Consider the following 19825-nt stretch of genomic DNA (forward strand, 5'->3'; position numbering starts at 1 on the left):
TCTTCCCATACTGAATTTCTCATACTAAAATTGTCTTCAAGAATTTGATCATTTCTTACCACCTGCTGCTATCTTCATTGTCCAAGCCACTTTTATCTCTTTCCTTAATTAAAGCAGCATCTTCCCAACTGACCTCCCAATTTTCCTTAAATCATTTTTTTTAATACAGGACAATCCCTTTAAATTTTAAGTCAGATGATATCATTCTTCTGCTCAAAGTCCTCCAACAGCATCTCTTATCTCTGTAAAACCAAAGTCCTTAAAATGGCTTTCAAGACCCTTCTTATCTGTTTTCTGCTACCTCCCAGACTTCATCTTCCACTAATTTATCCCTCTAGCCTTCTGCCCTCTTTACTGCTCCTTAAAGATATCAAGCACCTTCCTGCCTCAGGGCCTTTGCATTTACTCTTCTCTCTGCCAGAGCATACCTCCCTTAGTACCCATATAGCTAGTTTCCTTATATACTTTTCTCTTTGATCACATATCACTTTATCACTGGGAAATCTTTCCTGACCATCCTATATAAAATGGCAACATGCCCCATATTCCCGTCTCTCCTTTCCTGCTATAATTTTCTTTGAAACACTTACTACCATCTGATGTACTATAATTTATTCTTTATCTGTCTTACCCAGGAGAATTTTGATAAAACAGGGATTTTACTTATGTTGTTTATTGTTTTATCAGCAGCTCCTAGGTGCATAGTAGATGCTCAGTGAATAGTTGTTGAATAAATGAACAAACGCAAATGATTAGCAATACAGCCATAGTTGTTCTTTCTTCCTGGATCATACTCATTTGACTCAGAGAAGGTATAAACAACATACTGAATAATCTGAAATTAACATATCCTTCAAGGAGAACTACAAGTATATTTTAACTATCTATACTGTAAGATGTTTAACATGGTTAAACTTTGTAAAAGCTTTTCAGGGAGAAAAAAAAAAGCTCCAGTTTTTCATCAGAAAAGTGGAAGTGTTTTCTGTGGCACAGATCACTGGAATTCTTCCCATTTACATAGGCATAGTCTTACTCTCAGTTAGATACATCACAGCTAGGAGGATTTGAATTTGGTTTTCCATGTGTGGACTTAGCATTAATAATTGTGATCCTGTATTCATATGATCTTTATTCCAATTTTAACAATAGTAACACAGTTTGAATCTTCTTAATATATCAGTCATTTCAGTCTGAAATAACCAGTGTTAGAGCAACCCAGTGTTCCTCAAGATCACACAGCTGGGGCTTCCCTGGTGACTCAGTGGTTAAGAATCCACCTGCCAGTGCAGGGGACACGGGTTCGAGCCCTGATCTGGGAAGATCCCACATGGCACAGAGCAACTAAGCCCGTGCACCACAACTACTGAGCCTGTGCTCTAGAGCCACAAGCCACAACTACTGACCCCACGCTCCTCGAGCCTGTGCTCCACAACAAGAGAAGCCACTGCAATGAGAAGCCCACACACCACAACCAAGAGGTAGACCCCACTCGCCACAACTAGAGAAAGCCTGCGTGCAGCAGCGAAGACCAACGCAGCCAAAAATAAATAAATAAATAAATAAATTTAAAAAGAAAAGAGATCATACAGCTGTAAAGGTACTGTGGTACTGCTACATGCTTTTCACCCTTTATTCTTCTATTATACCCTGTAAACTATCCAACCTACATATTCATTACAGGCACTTTTGTTTATAATCCACATAACAATCTTTTTTATGATGTACTAAATTATCCAGCCGAAAGGCACAAAGAAGCAAATCACAGGCCCAACTTCTTTATTACCGAACAGTGCAGGAGCCACAGCCTACAGTTAAGATGGGCTCTCTTAAGTTAAGGATTGTCTCCTTAACCCTTGTTGCCTGCTTAAATTATAACAAAGCCATCTCTGTAGAGGCTTACATGTTTATTTAAAGAATATGGCCAAAAATCTTTGTTTTCCCGGTGGTGCTGTATTAAACATAAAATGTCTGACCTGTAGATCGAACTGCACATTATTAAGAAACCAAAATTGTTATCAAGCTAATTAGATGACAGAATTAGGTAAGAGTTGTTACCTATTGGTAAGATGTCAACCCTTTTCATTTTTTTTACCATTTTATCCTAGACACTACAGAGCTATTTAAAAAGATGTTAGTTTTAAATGAAAATATTACTAGAAATACATAACTAAACCCCTTGTAAAGGTAATTCACTTGCCAATGTATAAATGTTACTAGAATACAAGCATTTGGACTCTTAGCTTAGAATTGAGAAGTTATAATTATGTTTTTGATTCCTTATCTGATCAACCTTTCATTTCATGTGAGGCTCTGGGCTTTTAACTGTGCCACTTGCACATATGATTATAAAAATACAATTTAAGGTTGGTGTGTGGACATTAGGTATCATCTATGCCAGTGAGTCATAACCTGGGTCTTCAAAATTAGTAATACAAAATGTAAATATTTCAGAAAACCTAACAAATTATGTAATTTACTGAAATAAATTATCCGTGCTATCAGATTTCTTTCACTAGAATTATTTCAGCTCAGCATGGCAATGCTTCATTTTCCTTTTCATCAGAAGTTCTGAATGGGAGTTGCATGGCTTTTTTTTAACAGGGAAAAATATTCATTATAACTCAAAAAAAGTTTGGGAGACAAAAATCTTTCAAAATATGAATTCAATGTTTTGGGGTGGAGTAGGTAATAAAAGGTTTTACTGTTGGTGAAATGGCTAGGAAATGTTTGGCCTAGTTTAATTCCTGAGTTTTCCAGAAATGGAAACTCAGACTCAGGGAAGTTCAGTGACCTTGCCTAAGCTCTCATGCCTCCTAAGAGGCAGAGCTAAAACCTGAATCCCTGTCTCCTGACTCCTAGTTTAGTGCTCTTTTTCATCATATGGTATGACGCCACAGTGTCTGGAACCTGAGCAGCTTATCTCATGTTACGGAGTACTAATGAGTGGTAGGGAGAATTATTCTGCCCTACTATAAGTATTTGTGATAGAGATGCATAGAACAAGTAGCTTAACACATTTTCTTCTTTCAGAGTTTTGTGACTGTGTTTCCCAATCTGTCTGGTAAGGAACACTTGTTGGGGTGGCATACTGCCTTTACCAATGAAGCATACTAAGTAAGCGTTACTGAACCTTTTGTTTTGCTTTGAACTGACACTATCTCCCATTTCCTCCCCTGTTTATTATACCATCCTCATATATGTTTTCAGACTGAAGTATTACTTGGCTTTTGTTGAGAGTTGGTCACCAGAATTTAATGGTTAGAAATCATTCTCTTTTTAAAATGGGTCTTTTCATAAATTCAGGATCTGCATGATTTCTTCCAGTGAGTATAGATAAAATGAACTCTGCTTTTGTTACTTGATCATTACAAATATGAGGCAGGATGATTTGGTAGATACTCAGTACTTAATTAATTAGAGGTATAAAGTATTAAAAAATTACTACCACTAGCAAGAATTTTTACTGGAACAAAACATAGATTGGGTGCCAGAAATAACTTAATGTATAAGTTATTTAGAGTTTTCAGTTGCAGATTCTTGAAATGGCTCTGGGCTAAGTAAGATGCAGATGTTATTTCTGGTCTCTTTAAAAATAAATTTAAAATAGGGTAGAATATCATGGTACTGTTCCATTTCTCATAAATCGAAAGGATCTGGTACTTTCCAGCTCAGAAGAAAATAATTACACAGGTCAAAGAAGAAATAAAAAACCGGGGGAGCACTTTCCTTAAGGGAGAGCTAACTGGACCCAAGATCAAATTGTTTACCTTTATGGTTTAAAAGAATAGCTTTGTTTGCTTCTAATTTTTGTTTTGTTGTAACCTAATAAGTCAATAGTGCAATACCTTGTCCCAGTCTTGAAAGCTCATCAGAAGTGCTGGTTTATTAAAGAATTTTAAAACCTGGATACTCTCCTCAACTTTTTTTTACCCGCACACACACCATTAGTGCTGTGATTATAGAGCCATCTGCAGGAAAATTATCAAGTTGCAACATAGTTAATGATTCTCTTACTGTGTTATTTCAAGTGGTAAATGAGAAGTGACAAACTGCAATTCATATGGGGAAAGAAAAGGACAGCAAAGAGATGCAGGAATTACTAGGGAGGGGGACTCCCCACTTTAATTTTTCGAGGAAAACTGCTTTGTCATAGTGAGTTCATGATCAAGAGAAACATGAAGTTTGCTTCATGTTTTATATATTCTCAGTAATGGTAGTTCTATCTTGTTTGAAGGGGTATTTAATGATTGCCTTTTAGAAGTATGATCTGTCAGTTCTGTTCATGTTGATGTCAGAGGGATACTATTTAATTACCTCAGAAAGAGATTTATCTGCTTTTCTCCTCCAGGAGGTATGGCTGTTTTTACACATCCTCATTTTGGTCATATGGTTGTCAAAAGGGGAATTAAACAAGTGTTCTTTTGCCCTGTAAATGCAGTTTATACAGCTGACTGTTTACATTGGCTATACAGATAGGTGTTTTCTATTTTGTTAATAAGCATTAAGCATTTCTAAAACTCATGTTTGGGCTTGAGATTTTTGTAAAGAGATGATAAGAAATCTGATGTCCTATGTCTGAGACAGATGATATGATTTGTGAACTTCAGCATGAATTTTACTCTTGAGAAGTGGGGGGGGGTTGATTGCTCCTCATTTCCAATCAATATCCTAGTAAATTGTGTACCAGTTTTCAGACCAATCTGTATTATAACTCTGATTATTGGTTTGGCTAGGATTTAGGTACGCACAACTAAGGCATAATTGGAACCATTTTTTCAAAATATCACCTGAGGAAAGATCAGAAAATCAGGTCTTTGATTTTTAATATTTTCATACAGTGGAAAGACAGTATTTGGAAGCCTTTTTGCTGATTGATTAGTATCAGCAAGGTCGATGAGAGTAATATTGTTGAGTTAGAAGATGCATTATATGATTTCAGATAAAGAGCATTATTATGTTTAAATAATAGGTACTGATTGTTAGTGGATCGGTTTGAGAGGGATGCATTATTTCGCTAGAGTTTTATATTCTTGCTTTATTTTTTGCAAAAGTAAATTTTCTAAATTGTGAGAAAAAGAATATTTCTAAATATTAGAAAAAGACCAGAAGACCAACTTCCTGAACACTTAGGAGTGACTTTATTTACAAAGCAGCATATACTAGAAAAATTTGCAATATAATGTTCAGATATAATACCTGGAATTTTTTGGTGTCTTACTGCACATTTAGGAGACAGTATTCATTTACTAGTCACCTTTGTACATGCTAAATAAGGAAGAGGAGACATTGGGGTAGGGTCTTTTGCTTTTGTATCTTCCTACTTGTAGATTCTCTTATTTATTATCCTCTTAAACCTATCCTCACCCCGCATCTCCCTTGCAACCAATAATGTATTAGTTATTTACTGAGTTTCATAAAGCAGGAGTATATAGAGTTCATTTATGGAATTATTCACATGTGAACTTTGTTTAGCTTTGTTTTTCACTCTGAAAGTCTTGTATTCCAGGAATTGATTCACTTAGAAATAATGTTGAAACTTTTCATGAGGAATCCTATGAGTGGGTTTTAGATTTACTTTTCCAGCCAGATCTTCTGGCCTTTTGGGACACTGGAATGTTGCCTGCTTATTTTAGAAAAATATACAATAATATTAACCACTAACTGGCCTTTATTAATTAATTAATTCAAGACGTGTAATTCAGTTAAATTGAAATTTTCTTTTAAAAATTTTTTAGAATTTTAAGTCACTCTTGAAACATTCTTGTTTAAGATAGTTTAAAAAACAGATTTGAGAGTTATAGCAATCCAAATATCAGGGATAAAGAAGAGCTAATAAAATAAATTAAAATATTGCATGGGTAACCCCAGGAAATTTTGCATAGCTCTCCAAGGATGATCTGTTTCCCAGTCAACAGAAAAATAAGAAGGAAATAAGGGCCTGGAATTTAAACTGAAGTTACCAGAAGGTCTCTTACCTAGTAGGTTTTTTGGAAACGTTTTTTCCTAAATCTTCTGGAAAGAAGTAAATTGCTTAGGCAAAACACATAATAGCTTTTTCTTATCTAGTTTAGGTCTGTGCTTGATGATTGTTGGAATGGCAATAAACATCACATCCTGAACTATTGAAGGCAGGGAAGTATATTTTAAAATCAGTGAAATGCAGTAATCCTCAAACCAGGAATAATCAGTTTGCTAATAAAAGATGTATGGCTCCAAGTCATATTTTTTCAGGGTTCTCTGACATTTTCATTAATCATGTTGCCAGTGTGTACAGTAATGCCCATTTTGCTATAAAAGTTGGTGAGTTTTTAGATTGTTGGACTAGGTAGTATGAATATTGAGTCAGATCACATAATCTTAGACTAACACATAAGTGATTACGTAGAATTACGTGGAAACAATTCAGTATAAAAAGTGCATGACAGTTCAGAGCTCCTGTGCAGGCTGCACGTCTGTCTGAAATCAGGTTTAAAAAGTGGCCCTGTCTCCAGCTGACTCGTTTTGTCAGACTGAGTCATAGGATTAACCCTTGACATGTTCCTTCAAAAAAAAGAGGCAAAGATTAAACAACTGCATTGACTAGAGCAGCACTTGATCCATCTATATGCATTTTTTTTCCTGTAATATGATTCTGCTTAAGAAAAAAAATTGTGCTGCAGCTGTTACATAGATTAAATTAGATTTTTTTTAAAAAAATATTTTTGAGGAAGAGAAAAAGGACTTTATCATAGAAGATAATTTGTAACTGTTAAAAATATGTCTACATCAACCAGTTTTACTTTCTTTTGGGTAAGGCAGACTTCAAAAAGATGTTATTTTGGAGTAGCAAACTTGAAGGACTTTACCATAGCATATGAGTAAAATACAGGACTCTTATTTAAATTACCACCAGTTTTCTTGATGATACGCTGTTTTTGAGGAATAAATTTAATGCCATATGTATGTAAACGCTCCCCCCCCCCACCTCTTCTCTCTTCCCTCACGTTTCTACATCCGCCCTCAGTTTAGGCAGTAGTGTATACCAAGTGATTGTGTTGGGTACATGAGGGAGGGGGGGCTCTGTCTTACATTTAAGCACATGTATGAATTTTGTATCTGTGTTTTTGAGAGGAGGAATGAAAAGTAGAAGCAAAAGCTTTTAATTAATTACTCAGCTCTGCTTAGAAACTATTATGTTTCAAAGTTCAGGTTTCAGGTTTAATAGCAGGTCTTATCCAGTTCCTTAATAAACTGCTTTAGAACAGTAAAAGAGTATTATACTGTCTGGTTTTACTCTGGACTTTTTAAACTTGGATATTTGTTTATTACTTTCAGAATACCATATAGTTGCCTCTAAAATAAAGAACTGTTAATGCAATACTCAAATTTTCATTGTGCTTTAATAGCCAAGATTGCATAGCTGGATTTACATTATGCTGTTTGTTTTAATAAACATCATAGTACTCTCTCTTTTCTGGCAAGCCCCAAAGAAACGAGCCTAACTACTGTAGGTGGATTTTTTTTTTTAATCAATATATAAAAGTTTTCTCAGGTTGATGCTGAGCTTCCTACTGATTGTAGGAAGAAAATGTTGAAGTGCTTTGTGGCTGCCCTTTTTCCCCAGTCCCCTAAGTTTTTGGGTTTTTTTATTATTCATTAAGGAAAAAGGAAATTTTATTTTGGATGGTTGATTTTCCTTTTTTTAAGCTGTTCCGTCAGAGAGACACTATGTCTATAAAAGACTAAAATTTACTTGAATGGTTTTAAGGCATGGCATTGTTAATTGTAAGTCAACGCTTTTTACACAGTTCTCTAAGGATTGAAATGGGTCTTTGTGGTCTCTCAGGAGGGAGGAAGTTACAAGCCACTCTGCAGACTGGCATTTTAATGGTCTGCTGTACAGTGATGTTCTTTTGCAGCTGCTGCTTAGCCTTTTCTATATCTGGAGAGTGTGGGGAGGTTTTATTGTTATTCCAACACCATCAGCTTTTAAAACATTATGAACTTAGCTGGCCTTATTGTCTTATTCGATTTTATTGTTATATTTTAATCAATATTTTTCATAAAAATGGGGGGTTTGGGGGTCCCTTATTTAATATTCCTAGAATATTCCCTTAGAGCAGTTCTGCTTCGTGAAAGGTGCCTTTAAAAAAGTGATGTGTCCCTTTTTTGCAGTTTGTGAGCTGTCCTCTGATTAACAGTTATGAGAGAACCTGCAAGGCACAGGGAGAAAAGATAGTACAAAGAGGTTTTCATGGGGGGAAATGAGAGGAAAGAAAAGTTGCTATTCTGTTTTTCTGGGTTAGAATCCACACCAAAAGACAAATTGAAATTTTTTTAAATAATGAAATATGTTTGTGTGTGAGAAACAAAGTATTTGCAAAACAATGTCTAAGACCTTTTGACTTCTAAGTATAATGAATTTTTAAATCTATGAGATGTTTATTCCCACATTGATCATTTTTCCTTTTTGAGAAATTTGAACATTAACATAAAAATATGAATATATTAAGTGTTAGTTAAGAACAGTAATGAACTTGGAGAAAAGACTTCCAAGAAATGTTTTTTAGTTTATTAGCTACAGTGCACATTTTGTCTATACATACCAGCCTTTCATATTTTTATGTAAGGGAAAACAAAACCTTGTTTTTTTTCTTTTTAATTATTGAATTGCTTAGTACATATTCTAGGAGAATGCAGTTCATGATAAACTTTTAATTGGTGTTATGAGTGAGGAATTTAAGGAGCTTTATAATTGAAAACCTATATTAAATATTATGTTTTAAAAACAGATCATTTATTTTCAAGATAATTTTTTGAATTGTTGGAATGAGATTTTCATGAAATGTGTTCCTTTCAAATTTCTTTCCATACCATTTTTATAACATAAAAAATCATGGTTTGTTCTAGCTAGTTTAGAGGTACTTACATGACAGGTCCGCTTTCTCCAGGAAGTGACTTTGTACAAGGCTTAACTGTTTAGATCCTTCTTGTTACACATGATTCAGTGTTTCCAATTCCTGATTGCTTGATCATGTGTTTATCAAAGTTAGAAGCAACTGTAGGCCATGCCAGATGGTAATGTTGCTAGAGGTGTAGCAAGCTAGGTTTCCCTGCTACAAGTGCTCTAATTTAAACTAAAAATAGGTTAGCAGATCTGTCAGTTTGTCTTTCTTTGAAAGAGACATATATACTGTATATATGACAATATTAGTAATTCCTTGGGATTTTTATCTCCAGGACACTGTATCACTTTTTATTATTTAGCACTTGTGACTTGTATTTTTTTTTAATTCCAAAATTTGTCTTATTGGTATCCTCCACCAGTGTGAGGACTCGATAGAGACTGAAAGAGGTTACTTACAGCACAAACCCTCCCTCTCTGCTCCGTGAGTTGGTTCAGTCCTATTTTGCATAAGTTCCTTTTGAGTAGATCATGTGTGGATGCATAGTGCTGAAGACTTAACTCTGTTTGGCTGTGTGGATGTATGTCTTGGAGAGAAGCTGTGTGCATTAGCTGCAAACAGTAACATTTTCAAAATCAACATGTATTGTGCTTATCCTGTCCCTGGAATGGGCAGCAATTCTTTGATGTATTACTACAATGGAAAAACGGTAAGTCTTTTTCTTTGTTCAGATAGCTTCTAACTGGTTTGTTTAAGGGAAAGGAGGGTAGATTAATTACTTTTTACTAAAACCTGTGAGGTTTTGTTTTATCATTTTCTGTAATATGTTAAGATTGTATGTTTCTTTGTAGTAAGTAAGGTTAGCAAAGTTGTCCTTGACACAGTTACTCAGTAGTTTTTGGCTTTTATTTTTACAATAATATAGAAAATAAACTTGAATTTGTGGGATTTTTTTTTAATGCCTGATGTCTTTACTAGTAATGAGCTTGAAAGTACATTAGTTTTAATGTTTTCTTATATTGTAAACATATAATCTACATGTAAAATACATATATAACAGAGAGAGAGAAAGAAGGAAGGTTACTTGATGCTTTGTAGATAGAAGGGAAAGATGAAAGTCATCTTAGATATTCATAAAAATAACAAGTATGAAGCTCTGGGAATGATTAGGGAAGCAGTCAGCTAGTGAGGGCCGTATTTCCTGTTTGGAGTTTCAGGTCCGGAGCCTGACTTTACTCAGATACCATCTGTTTCCAATCAAACTAGAATTTTTGACCCTGTACAGATTCATAAAATAAATCACTATTTTTCAAAGAGTGCATTTATACATTTTCCAAAGAATGTATTTCTGGTCGATTTATAGCACATGGGTAGATGTTTTAAAATAATACCTTTCTGTGTTGCTGAGTAAAACTTCTCTGTTTTTTTAAAATTAATTACTCAGTATTAATTACTTAGTATGTTTCTACAAAAATATCTTTAAGTCAGAGGATTTTGTGTATTCTGAAAAGAAGGTGAACTTCTCTGGAATATTCAGTAGGACTTATCTTTATAAGATAGTTGATAAACATAAAAATGTTATACTAGTGAATAACAATCTTGGGTTTATGTCAGGAATTCAGTTATTTTCCTCCTCAGTTTTTCCAAGACAATGTATTAGCTCAGGTGTTTTATTAAATACGTAAATGACTTTAGCAATTTTTTTTGGTCAGGAGTGGAAGCATTTTTAATGTTAATGTTTGAAGTTATAAAAAAAATTAATCACATTTTCCTGAAATAGGTATACAGTCAGTTATGTTGGTCCCTTCCCTTTTTACCACTTGAAAATGTTTTAAAGTAGCATATGACTTTAACCAGTGTACGTGAGAACTAATGAAAGCACTTTTTCGTTCTCTGACTGCTTTGGTAAGGCCTCTTTGGACTTCGTTAGCATTTGGTTCTTAACTTTTCAGTAAGCTTTCTTACTAGATGACAATCAAGCCAAAATATCCTTAAACTCATTAAAAAGTATGTGTTCACACTAGCCATATAAACAGAGCTTTGGAGAATGTGAGAGGTAGATTTAGATGGGTAGTATAAGTGAAATAACTTGATCTCTATGTAATATCCTTGGCAACTGTCTTTCAAATGTGAAAATTTTTTCTTTTATGTCCAATTCTAAGTAAAATAGTCTGAAAATGGTGTGTGTGCAAGTTTAGTAAAATTAATCATGCAGGACCCCTGAAGCAGAGAGACTATAACTCAGATTGAGTTTAGATTTTATTCTTTCAAGAGCACAGATCACTCTATTACAGCATTTCTCTTTGTTCTACATTTGGGGGTGGAGGAGTGGGGGACAGCTTTGATCGTATTAAGTATTTCCAGGCTTACGGTAGATGACATGGCTGGTATGTTAGAAAAGTGTAGCCTGAAAGTTGATAGCCTGTGCTTGATATAGGTCAAAGGTGACTTTTATGTTCTTAAAAAATGCGTAAAGGATGATATATTTTCTTAGTCCTCTGTATCATAAGCCCTTAGTCTTATATGTGTTTTACTTTTACCACATCTAGTTTATTATTATTATTCTAACTCTTCAATAAGAAAATCGTATAGTATGTAATTATATTATCCAAAGACTCTGGTGAATACCTCATCTTTGTATATATTGGGAAATGTCTACCCATCAATGCTTTATAGTAAAAACTAGCACTTTAATATTGCCAGAGTCTAAGTGAATGTATTTCCTCACTTGAGTTATGGAATTTTTGTATAATTCTCATAATGAACCGGTTAAATTTAAGCTCACTCTTTAACTCCATTTTATCAATTTATCTTAAGATGATAGGACAGATTTATATTTTGAATATTAATATTTTGATTTCATTTTTAAGATCCTTTTACGGGTATTATGAAAGAGTGAGAAATCCTGAGTGATACTGGGCTTAAAGAAAATGCTTTCCTTTTTTTTCCGGTTTTTATTTTTAAATTTTCAAGTTGATTTCCATATATTTAAGGATGCTTGGGGTAATTTAACAAATAGACTGAACAGACTCTAGGAAAAAATAGATTAATAAGAGAAGAGCCTTTTCATATTTTGTTATTTAAGATTATGTGGCCGTATTGTACTGTTGGAAATATAAGAGGCTTGGGCATCTATGTGCAGAAAAGAGAAGGCAAAAATGTTAACCCTGTTTTCCCCACTATCTGAAAAGAGAAGGGGTTAATGCTTTATATCACATGTAGCTTTTGTGTAGCTGTATTATGTACCATGCTATAAGATATTAATATGTGTTTATGATAAATAGGGGACTTAAAATCACTTTGAATATTATCTATTTTTTTGAATTTTGAAAAATAGCAAGGAATAATGGATTTCTGAGATTCCTTACTTATAAAGAACTTGGCCTGCACTCAGTTTTCTCATTGATATGACTCAATTGTGTCCTTTATGCAGAAAGGTAGAAAGTCTTAGAGGTAAAGGAAGGAAAGTTTGGGGAGGAAAGGATTCCTGTTCTCTTCACCTTGGGATTCTGGAGTTTCAGCCTTCCTCTGATCTCATCAGCCTCCATTTTCTAGGCCTTGAACTGAAGATGCTACAAAGTGTTCCAGGTATAAAAATTGCAGCAAGTACAGACATGATGCTCTTTTCATTATTTCAGGGGATTATTTTAATATTATTAGAGACAACACAGAAATCCAAGTTTTAAAACTCAAGCTTAGAAACACATTTTGAATATTCACCTTCTTTGTATGGAATCTGGGAAAGAAGAGACAGGAACTAACATGATCATAAGGGCTACTCTGTGTCAGGAGCTACGCTGGGGACTTTATGTTTACCTCATTTAATTCTCATAACCACTCTGTCATTTAGCTGTTGCTAGCCTCCTTTTATAAGTAAGGAAAAATTGGTGCTGGGAAGTTAGGTAACTTGTTTAAGCCCCACCCTGCTAGTTAAGTGTTGAGGCCAGAACTGAACCCAGGTCTGTCTCCTAAGAGCAGGTTTTCTCTTTGCTATCATCCAAGGACAAGTAAACTAGTCTCCATAGCAAAGGGCCAGATTTCACTTAGCCTGACTACTGGTTGTATCAGAGTACTCTGTTGGAAAGAAAATGTCACTGAGAAAAACACTAGGCCATTCTTACAAATAAATATATTTTGCATATATGATCAGACTTACAATTTTATGAATGCTAATTGATACGGTCAGTCAAGCAGCTTTTTACTAGTTTCTATTTATGATGAAGAACTTAAAACTATCCTAGATATGTTTTTAAATGCAGGAAATTAGCATGCCTCTTCTAATAGAACTCATAGTAGTGAAAATTGGTATAGCCATGGTTTTGGCACCTGCCTCCCCACATAATTTGTATTATAAGAATTAGAGCAGCAAGTAGCTGAAATTGCGTTGTAAATTCTTCTAAGATTTATTTTTCAAATAAACATTTTCAGTTAATAAAAACACAGAAACCAATATGAGAGTATATAGAGCTACATTTCTGTTCCATTGGGGATTTACTGCTAATTAACATGAGAGAGGAAAGTATATAATTAATTAATTCGAATTTCCAGGCTGTCTATGGGCCCAGTAGGGTTAAATCTAACATTTGTATGATGAGGAAAACATGAAGTCATTTAAGAATTCTCTGAAGTTAGAATGCTAAAGGCATTGGATGACAAGGAGTTTAGCTTAAATCTGCTTTGATTTTTTTTTCTCTTTATCAAAAATATATGAGACTATATTCTAGGTGTGAATCCAAGAAGGTCTTTTTTTCTTGATTCAAGTGGACACAAATACCAGGAAGTTAAGCCCCTGCCAGGAGAGTACATTGTCACTGGTCAGGTTTATTAATCTTTTAGAAGGAAATTTATGTCCCTTTCCACTAGCTCATGAACATATTGAAGAAAGGGATCAGGTGCTGTATTGTTGGGTCTAAATATTTTTAAAGTGTAGATAGCGAAGAAGTGACACTCATTGATTTGTTCAGTACATTATCCTAGCATACAAGTTTCAAACCCAGTCCCTTAAAAATTCCATGGTTTACCTCTCAGGAAAAAAATTTGTGCTTATTATAAAAATGATACTGGTTACAATAAAGAACTGATAAAATATGCCCAGTGATGTTAAGATTAATTAAAATGTGCTTGACTTACCTAAGAAGAAATTCTCACACTTGAAAACCACTATTACTCAACTATACCTTTTAGACAGCAGCAGTAGTAATTGATTTTAAGCTGCTTTGTACTGAAAGCTGAATTCTTTTTTCTTATCGTTGTTAGAAAGGAAATTTTACATTATTTCACCCCTAAACGTTCTCCGGAAATTATTGGGAAAAGATATTGGTCCTTTTATTTATGAGTGTTGAAAATATGAAAATATATTTATGCCTTTTACAGAAATTTAAGTTGTGTTTTTATCAGGCTAACTAATTAGATGAAAAGAATCTTTCATGGATAGCTTGTGTGTCCCTGAGTTAGTCCTACTTCAGACATTTTGCTTTATGATGCCTTTGGTTTCAGTTCTTACAATATTTAGTATTGGAACTATATAAATATTCCTCCCCCCCCCATAGGCTTGGAATTACCATAAAAACTTGAGTAGTAGGTTGGACTTTATGGCAAAATTTACTGCTTTTATGTAATATTAAAATACTGAAAACATTGAGATATTTATCAAATTTGTCATTTGTTTAAATATTCTTGGATATTAGCAGATTCTTAAGTTAGACTGATATTTCATGTACTTAAATTTTTAAATGTCTTTTTCTTTTGGGTTGTGCTTGTTTTAATTTTGATTAAAGAAAGAACCAGGAAAATAGGAAGCCCTGAATTTCAGAAACTTTAAGATTTGACATTTATGTTAAAGATATGCTTTTTATCTGAGTTTATGCATAAGGTCAATATGCATAGAAAACAATGGATCCAAAATGATCAGAAAAATCAACAGAGAATAGTTTTTAGGAAATTTCTTTAACTTTTAGTTAAATTTAACTAAATTTAAATTTAAATTTCTTAAACTAAAATTTCTTTAACTTTTACTTACTTATTAGCACTCTTATCTCAGTGAGTCCAATTATTTAAAGCAGAAATTTTACTTACTCTTTTTTAAACAGCCTCTTTTTAGTAAATTCAGGTCCCACAAAATGCAGAGGTAGAAGGAAACTGTTTATGTATATTATTGTGTGTGAAACTTGCATAGGTTGACCAGCAGTAACTAAAAAATTCTTATAATAATTACCTAGTTTTTCTTTCTTAGTTTTTGAGTGTTGACCCTTAAATGTGCCTATTTTTAAAAGCAGTGGCCCAGAGGTTTAATTACAGATTTTAAAGCTAGAATTTGAGTTGGGTTGGGGTTTTCTTTTTTTCCAGTGACCTGAGCTGTTTTGTTTATTTGTTAGTTGTCAGGTTTTAGATACTCAGCTAAATCTTGAAAAATTTTTATTGCTTAATACAAAATATAGTTACATAAAATGAGATAAATTAAGTGTATGCTCCTGAATATAGTATCACATTTTTATTTTAAAATTATGATGGTAGGGTAAATTAGCCAAATGATTTTGTTTTGCTTTATTATTTTGGTAAGTTGATAAAGATTATGCTGGAGATGATTCATGCTATTAGCATAAAATTTTCACACATTGGAGGTTTAATGTTAGCATTAAAGTGTTTATGGTATTTAACATATTGGAACTTAAAGAGAACTCCTAGTCAAACCATCTTGACAAAAGAGCTAATAGAAGCCTAAACGTAATGAAATATCGGTAATAATTTCTGTGTTAGAGCATGTTCAGAAAAATTGATAAGCTTCTCCGTCTTCTTTCCAAATTAGATAAAGGTATTCCCAAAATGTTTAAGAATTTTGGTTTTTGTTTCATAGCCTTTGGAGTTTATGAGACTTCTAGAATATTTCTTTCAAAATAATTTATCTAATTTTAAACTGGTGGGTAAGGAAGAGTGATCTCATCCTGTATTGTTCAATATAGTAACCAGTAGCCACAAATGACTATTTAAATTAATTAAATTAAAATTAAAAATTCAGTTTCTCACTTGTACTATCCACATCTGAAGTGTTCAGTAGTCACGTGTAATGAGTAGCTACTGTATTGTACAGACAGATACATTACCGTCTTTTCAGATATAGAACATTTCCATTATTACAGAAGCCTATTGGACAGTGCCCGTCTAAAGGATTCCTCTCATTTTCTGTGGAAGGGTATCTTAATTAAGATATATAGCGAGCTATTCTCACATACTAAAGAAAATTCCCAATTCATTTCCTCATCATTTAGAACATTTAAAGATATCAGCTACCACACAGGCTTTGGATCTGTTTTTAAAAGCATACGGAATGGCATCATCTTTTAACTCATCACTGGATGTGACAAGATAAAAAGAAAAAAATATCTTTTTAGCAGAAGCTTCTACTTTTTTTCATCTTTGCTGAACAACTATCAGAAAATCATGCCTTTCTGCCTTGCAGAGATGTTTCCAATATTAATTACAGGAAGGATGCACTGAAATCAAGAGCACAGTGCACAGCTCCAGCCTCTAAAGCTAAACAGACAGTGGACTGCCCTGAATTGGGGTGATCCATATGACTAAACTGAATCACCCAAGCAGGAAAAAAAGGAATGTTTTTGCTAACTTGACTCCAATTGGTTTTATGAGCCAAAACATTCCAAGGATAATTGTGTAATCACTGTATAGAGTAATGTAAATATTCATCCCTGAAGTACTCTGTCACTCTTAAAAAGTAAGTTTGAGTTGATGGGATGAGGACAGTAGAGATATTACTGTGAAGTTATTCTTTTCAAACATACTTAACAATGAAAGGGAGGTATCTGTTAGATTTTCAGTTATATTCGTTTAAGTTGGGGTAAATGTTATGGTTCTGTTCACCCAACACTCAAAATTTCTCTCTTTTCCATTCCTGGAAGAGAAAAATTAAGTACTTGAGAAAGAAGGACATTCCCACATGATACCTACTTTGAACCTAACATTCTGAAATGGAGACTAGAATTCTAAAGAAGATTTCTAATTACCACATTTCAATAGAACATCTTAAATTACTTAATTGTACTTTTTCTGTTTCTTTTTAAAATAGTGTGACTCCTGGTAGATTTTAATCACCTTAAGCACACATATTCCTTTCTCTTAATTTTGTTTGTTGTGATACAAAATCATATTTAAGATTTAAATGTGTGATTAGATCATTAACTAGGAAAAAACTGGCATCTATGTGCAGGTGATCAGATGACATAAGCAGTCTGGTTTTAATTTGTGGCCAGTACTGATTGTAACTAAAAGAGACTTGCTCTTTTTGTGGAATTGGCTGACTATTTCCCTACATCTGGAGTTAATAAAGTCTTTGAGACCACATCAGTTGTGCTTTGCCGCAAGAACTCTTTGATCTGAAAAATCGCAACTGGCACAACTGCTGCTTCATAACATTGCATCTATGTTTTTGCAAGCTATGGTTAAGATACCAAAAGTAAAGTTTTTTGTCGTGTGTTAGAAATGCTGTTAGATGGGCCTCTTTGAGAACCATGGTTTTCAAAACATTTTTATCATGATAAAAACTTTGAACTTATGTTAGTAAATAAATGATAAACTTATAGTAGTTTAGAGTTTTTACCATTTTCATTTATAAGATCTATTCTTTAAAAGTCCATTTATCTTTTTCAAAGTCTATTTATAGAGACTAACATTAAAAACAACTTTGCCCTAAAATGAGCCTTGTGTTCTCAATACAGCTTCAAAATTTTTACATATGAGTAGGCAAGCAGGCAAGCCTCTTCTGCTTTGTGTGTTTTATCTTGGTTTTCTTGCTTTCCAGGATAGTCATCAATTAACCATTATCTGATCAGCATATTCTCCTTTATTTACAGTGATTTGTAAATCAATAAAGTCAGCAAAAGTTGTTCTGTAAATCAGCAGAAGTTCTTTGCTTTTGTAATTGCATACATTTAAAAATTTTTAAAGTGTAAGTTTATCTTGTATGAATATAGTGAATTGAATAGAAATAAGGATAAATAAATATATATTGAAAGATTATATATAATTTTAACTGACAAATTATGTAGATTTTTTTGTGTGAAATGACACATCAAAACTGGAGTTTTTCATAAGTATCATTGGGAGGTTTACATACTGTTTCAATCTATAACCTAGATAGAGAGCTTTATATTGTATACTTTCAGATCAGTGATGGTATACATAGTAACTAAGCATTTGTGACAAAAACATGTTCTAATGCTGTCTTCTAAATTTTATTCTCATTTGTATTTTCTTTCTACATCTCTTTTTTGTTGTTTGTGGTTTCAACATAGTTTGGGAAAAATCTGTGTATTATAAAGGGGACAGAGGACATCTAGCTAAAGCTAAATTTTGATGCTGAAACTTGATTAAAAGAAAAAAGTACAAAATCCCTTTCCTGAAAACTTTTCCTGCCTATCAGCCTATCTAATACATTGCAAACACATTTGTGTATATCCAATTCTTTCATTCTAACTCTGTCTTTATGTAATAGCACCAAACTAGAAAAATATGTTTAATATGTATAATGCGTAATCCCCTATCTAGGATCCTTCTGGGTAATTCTTAGGAATATATCTTGTCCCAAACTTCTCAGGTACCACAAGTATGTGTTTTCCCCTCTGGGATGTAAGAAGTAGGAAACTAACCTGAATGCCAGTCCATTAAAAAGACACACCTGTGCTTGTAATAGCATGGCTATCAAGAAGACTAAAAATGAACTGTTTAACCTTTTATCTAGGGTGAACTGTATATAAGTAGGATGATGTCGGACAAAAACTATAAGAGATAGCAAGCAGTTGAGTACTAAACAGAGACAATATGTAGCAGTGTAACTGCTCTTATAAGAATTAGAAAGATGATATTATTAGCTAATACTTAGTGAGTAGTTACCATGCTAAACATTTTCGAGCCTTCTGTGCGCCTTAGCCATCTTGAGGAATCCAGGTTGTTTTCGTGTATTTTGTTTGTTTTTTTGTTTGTTTTGGGGGGGCGGTTGTTTTGTTTTGTTTTGTTTTGGCCGCGCGGCTTGTGGGATCTTAGTTCACCATCCAGGGATCAAACCTGTTCCTTCAGCATTAAGAATGCACAGTCCTAACCACTGGACCGCCAGGGAATTCCCTAAACATTTTGTATGTGTTATCTCATCTAATCTTCCCATCAACCCTTGCCCCCCCATGCAGGTGATGTTAGCACCATCTTACAAATGAGGAAATTGAGTCTCAGAAGGTTAGGTAATTTGCCAGGAATCTTTACAGTTAGTTAATGCCTCAGAGAAAGAATAAATGAAAGCTTATGTAAATAAAAAAATTGTCTCCCATTTTAATCTGTGTGTGCTTCGTCCACTTTTTTATTAGTGTATAGGAATGTATGCTTGATAAAAATATCAAACTGTGTGGAAAGGCATAAAGCAAATGTTTTCCTCCCCAATTATAAGTCCAGAGGTGTAACCATTAAGTTTCTTATGTGTAATTCCAGAAATCTTCTGTGCTTATGCAAAAAATATGTGTATGCTTTTTTTTACGCATGCTCCCATAATTTTATTGAGCTAGTTACTTTTTTCCACGTTAAGTGAGCACTTTGAATTTTTATTTTGGATTAAAATTTAATAGATGTACCCTTATCAGACTAAACACAAGAAATATGTTTCATACACTGCTCACAATAGGACACCTTTCCATTCTTCCTGACTCCTGGTTTACTTTTACTTTAATAGACCATGTATCACCTTAAGTGTTACTTACTTGTTTTCCTTCTTGGTTTCAGTAGTCATCATGAGAATGGTTTGATCATGTTTTGATTATTACAGTTATTTGGATGCCCATTTAGTTTTCCAGAGAAATGACAGAGTTGGCCATTTGCCAATTCAAAATGTTCATACTTTGTTTATCTGAAGCAAAGGTTTACCAAAGGAAATTAATACTGCTCTG

General features: G+C 33.7%; 1 protein-coding gene across 13 annotated transcripts in view; it reads left to right on the plus strand.

Annotated features, from left to right (window-relative positions):
• Positions 1–19825, plus strand: part of TCF12 (transcription factor 12) — a 399044-nt gene that overhangs the window by 318419 nt on the left and 60800 nt on the right. The window contains exon 1 of one of the 13 annotated variants that reach the window (XM_055087989.1): positions 9224–9594. The exons of 10 other annotated variants lie outside the window; for them this stretch is intronic. In XM_055087989.1, the coding sequence (XP_054943964.1) occupies positions 9424–9594 (171 nt within the window). In that variant the 5' untranslated portion in view covers positions 9224–9423. Of the gene's footprint in view, positions 1–9223; positions 9595–19825 lie in introns of those variants that run through there. 2 more of the 13 variants (XM_055087991.1, XM_024128775.3) reach the window with 2 other exon arrangements.

The sequence above is a fragment of the Physeter macrocephalus genome, chromosome 11, assembly GCF_002837175.3.
Source record: "Physeter macrocephalus isolate SW-GA chromosome 11, ASM283717v5, whole genome shotgun sequence".
In the NCBI taxonomy this organism is placed as follows: domain Eukaryota; kingdom Metazoa; phylum Chordata; class Mammalia; order Artiodactyla; family Physeteridae; genus Physeter; species Physeter macrocephalus.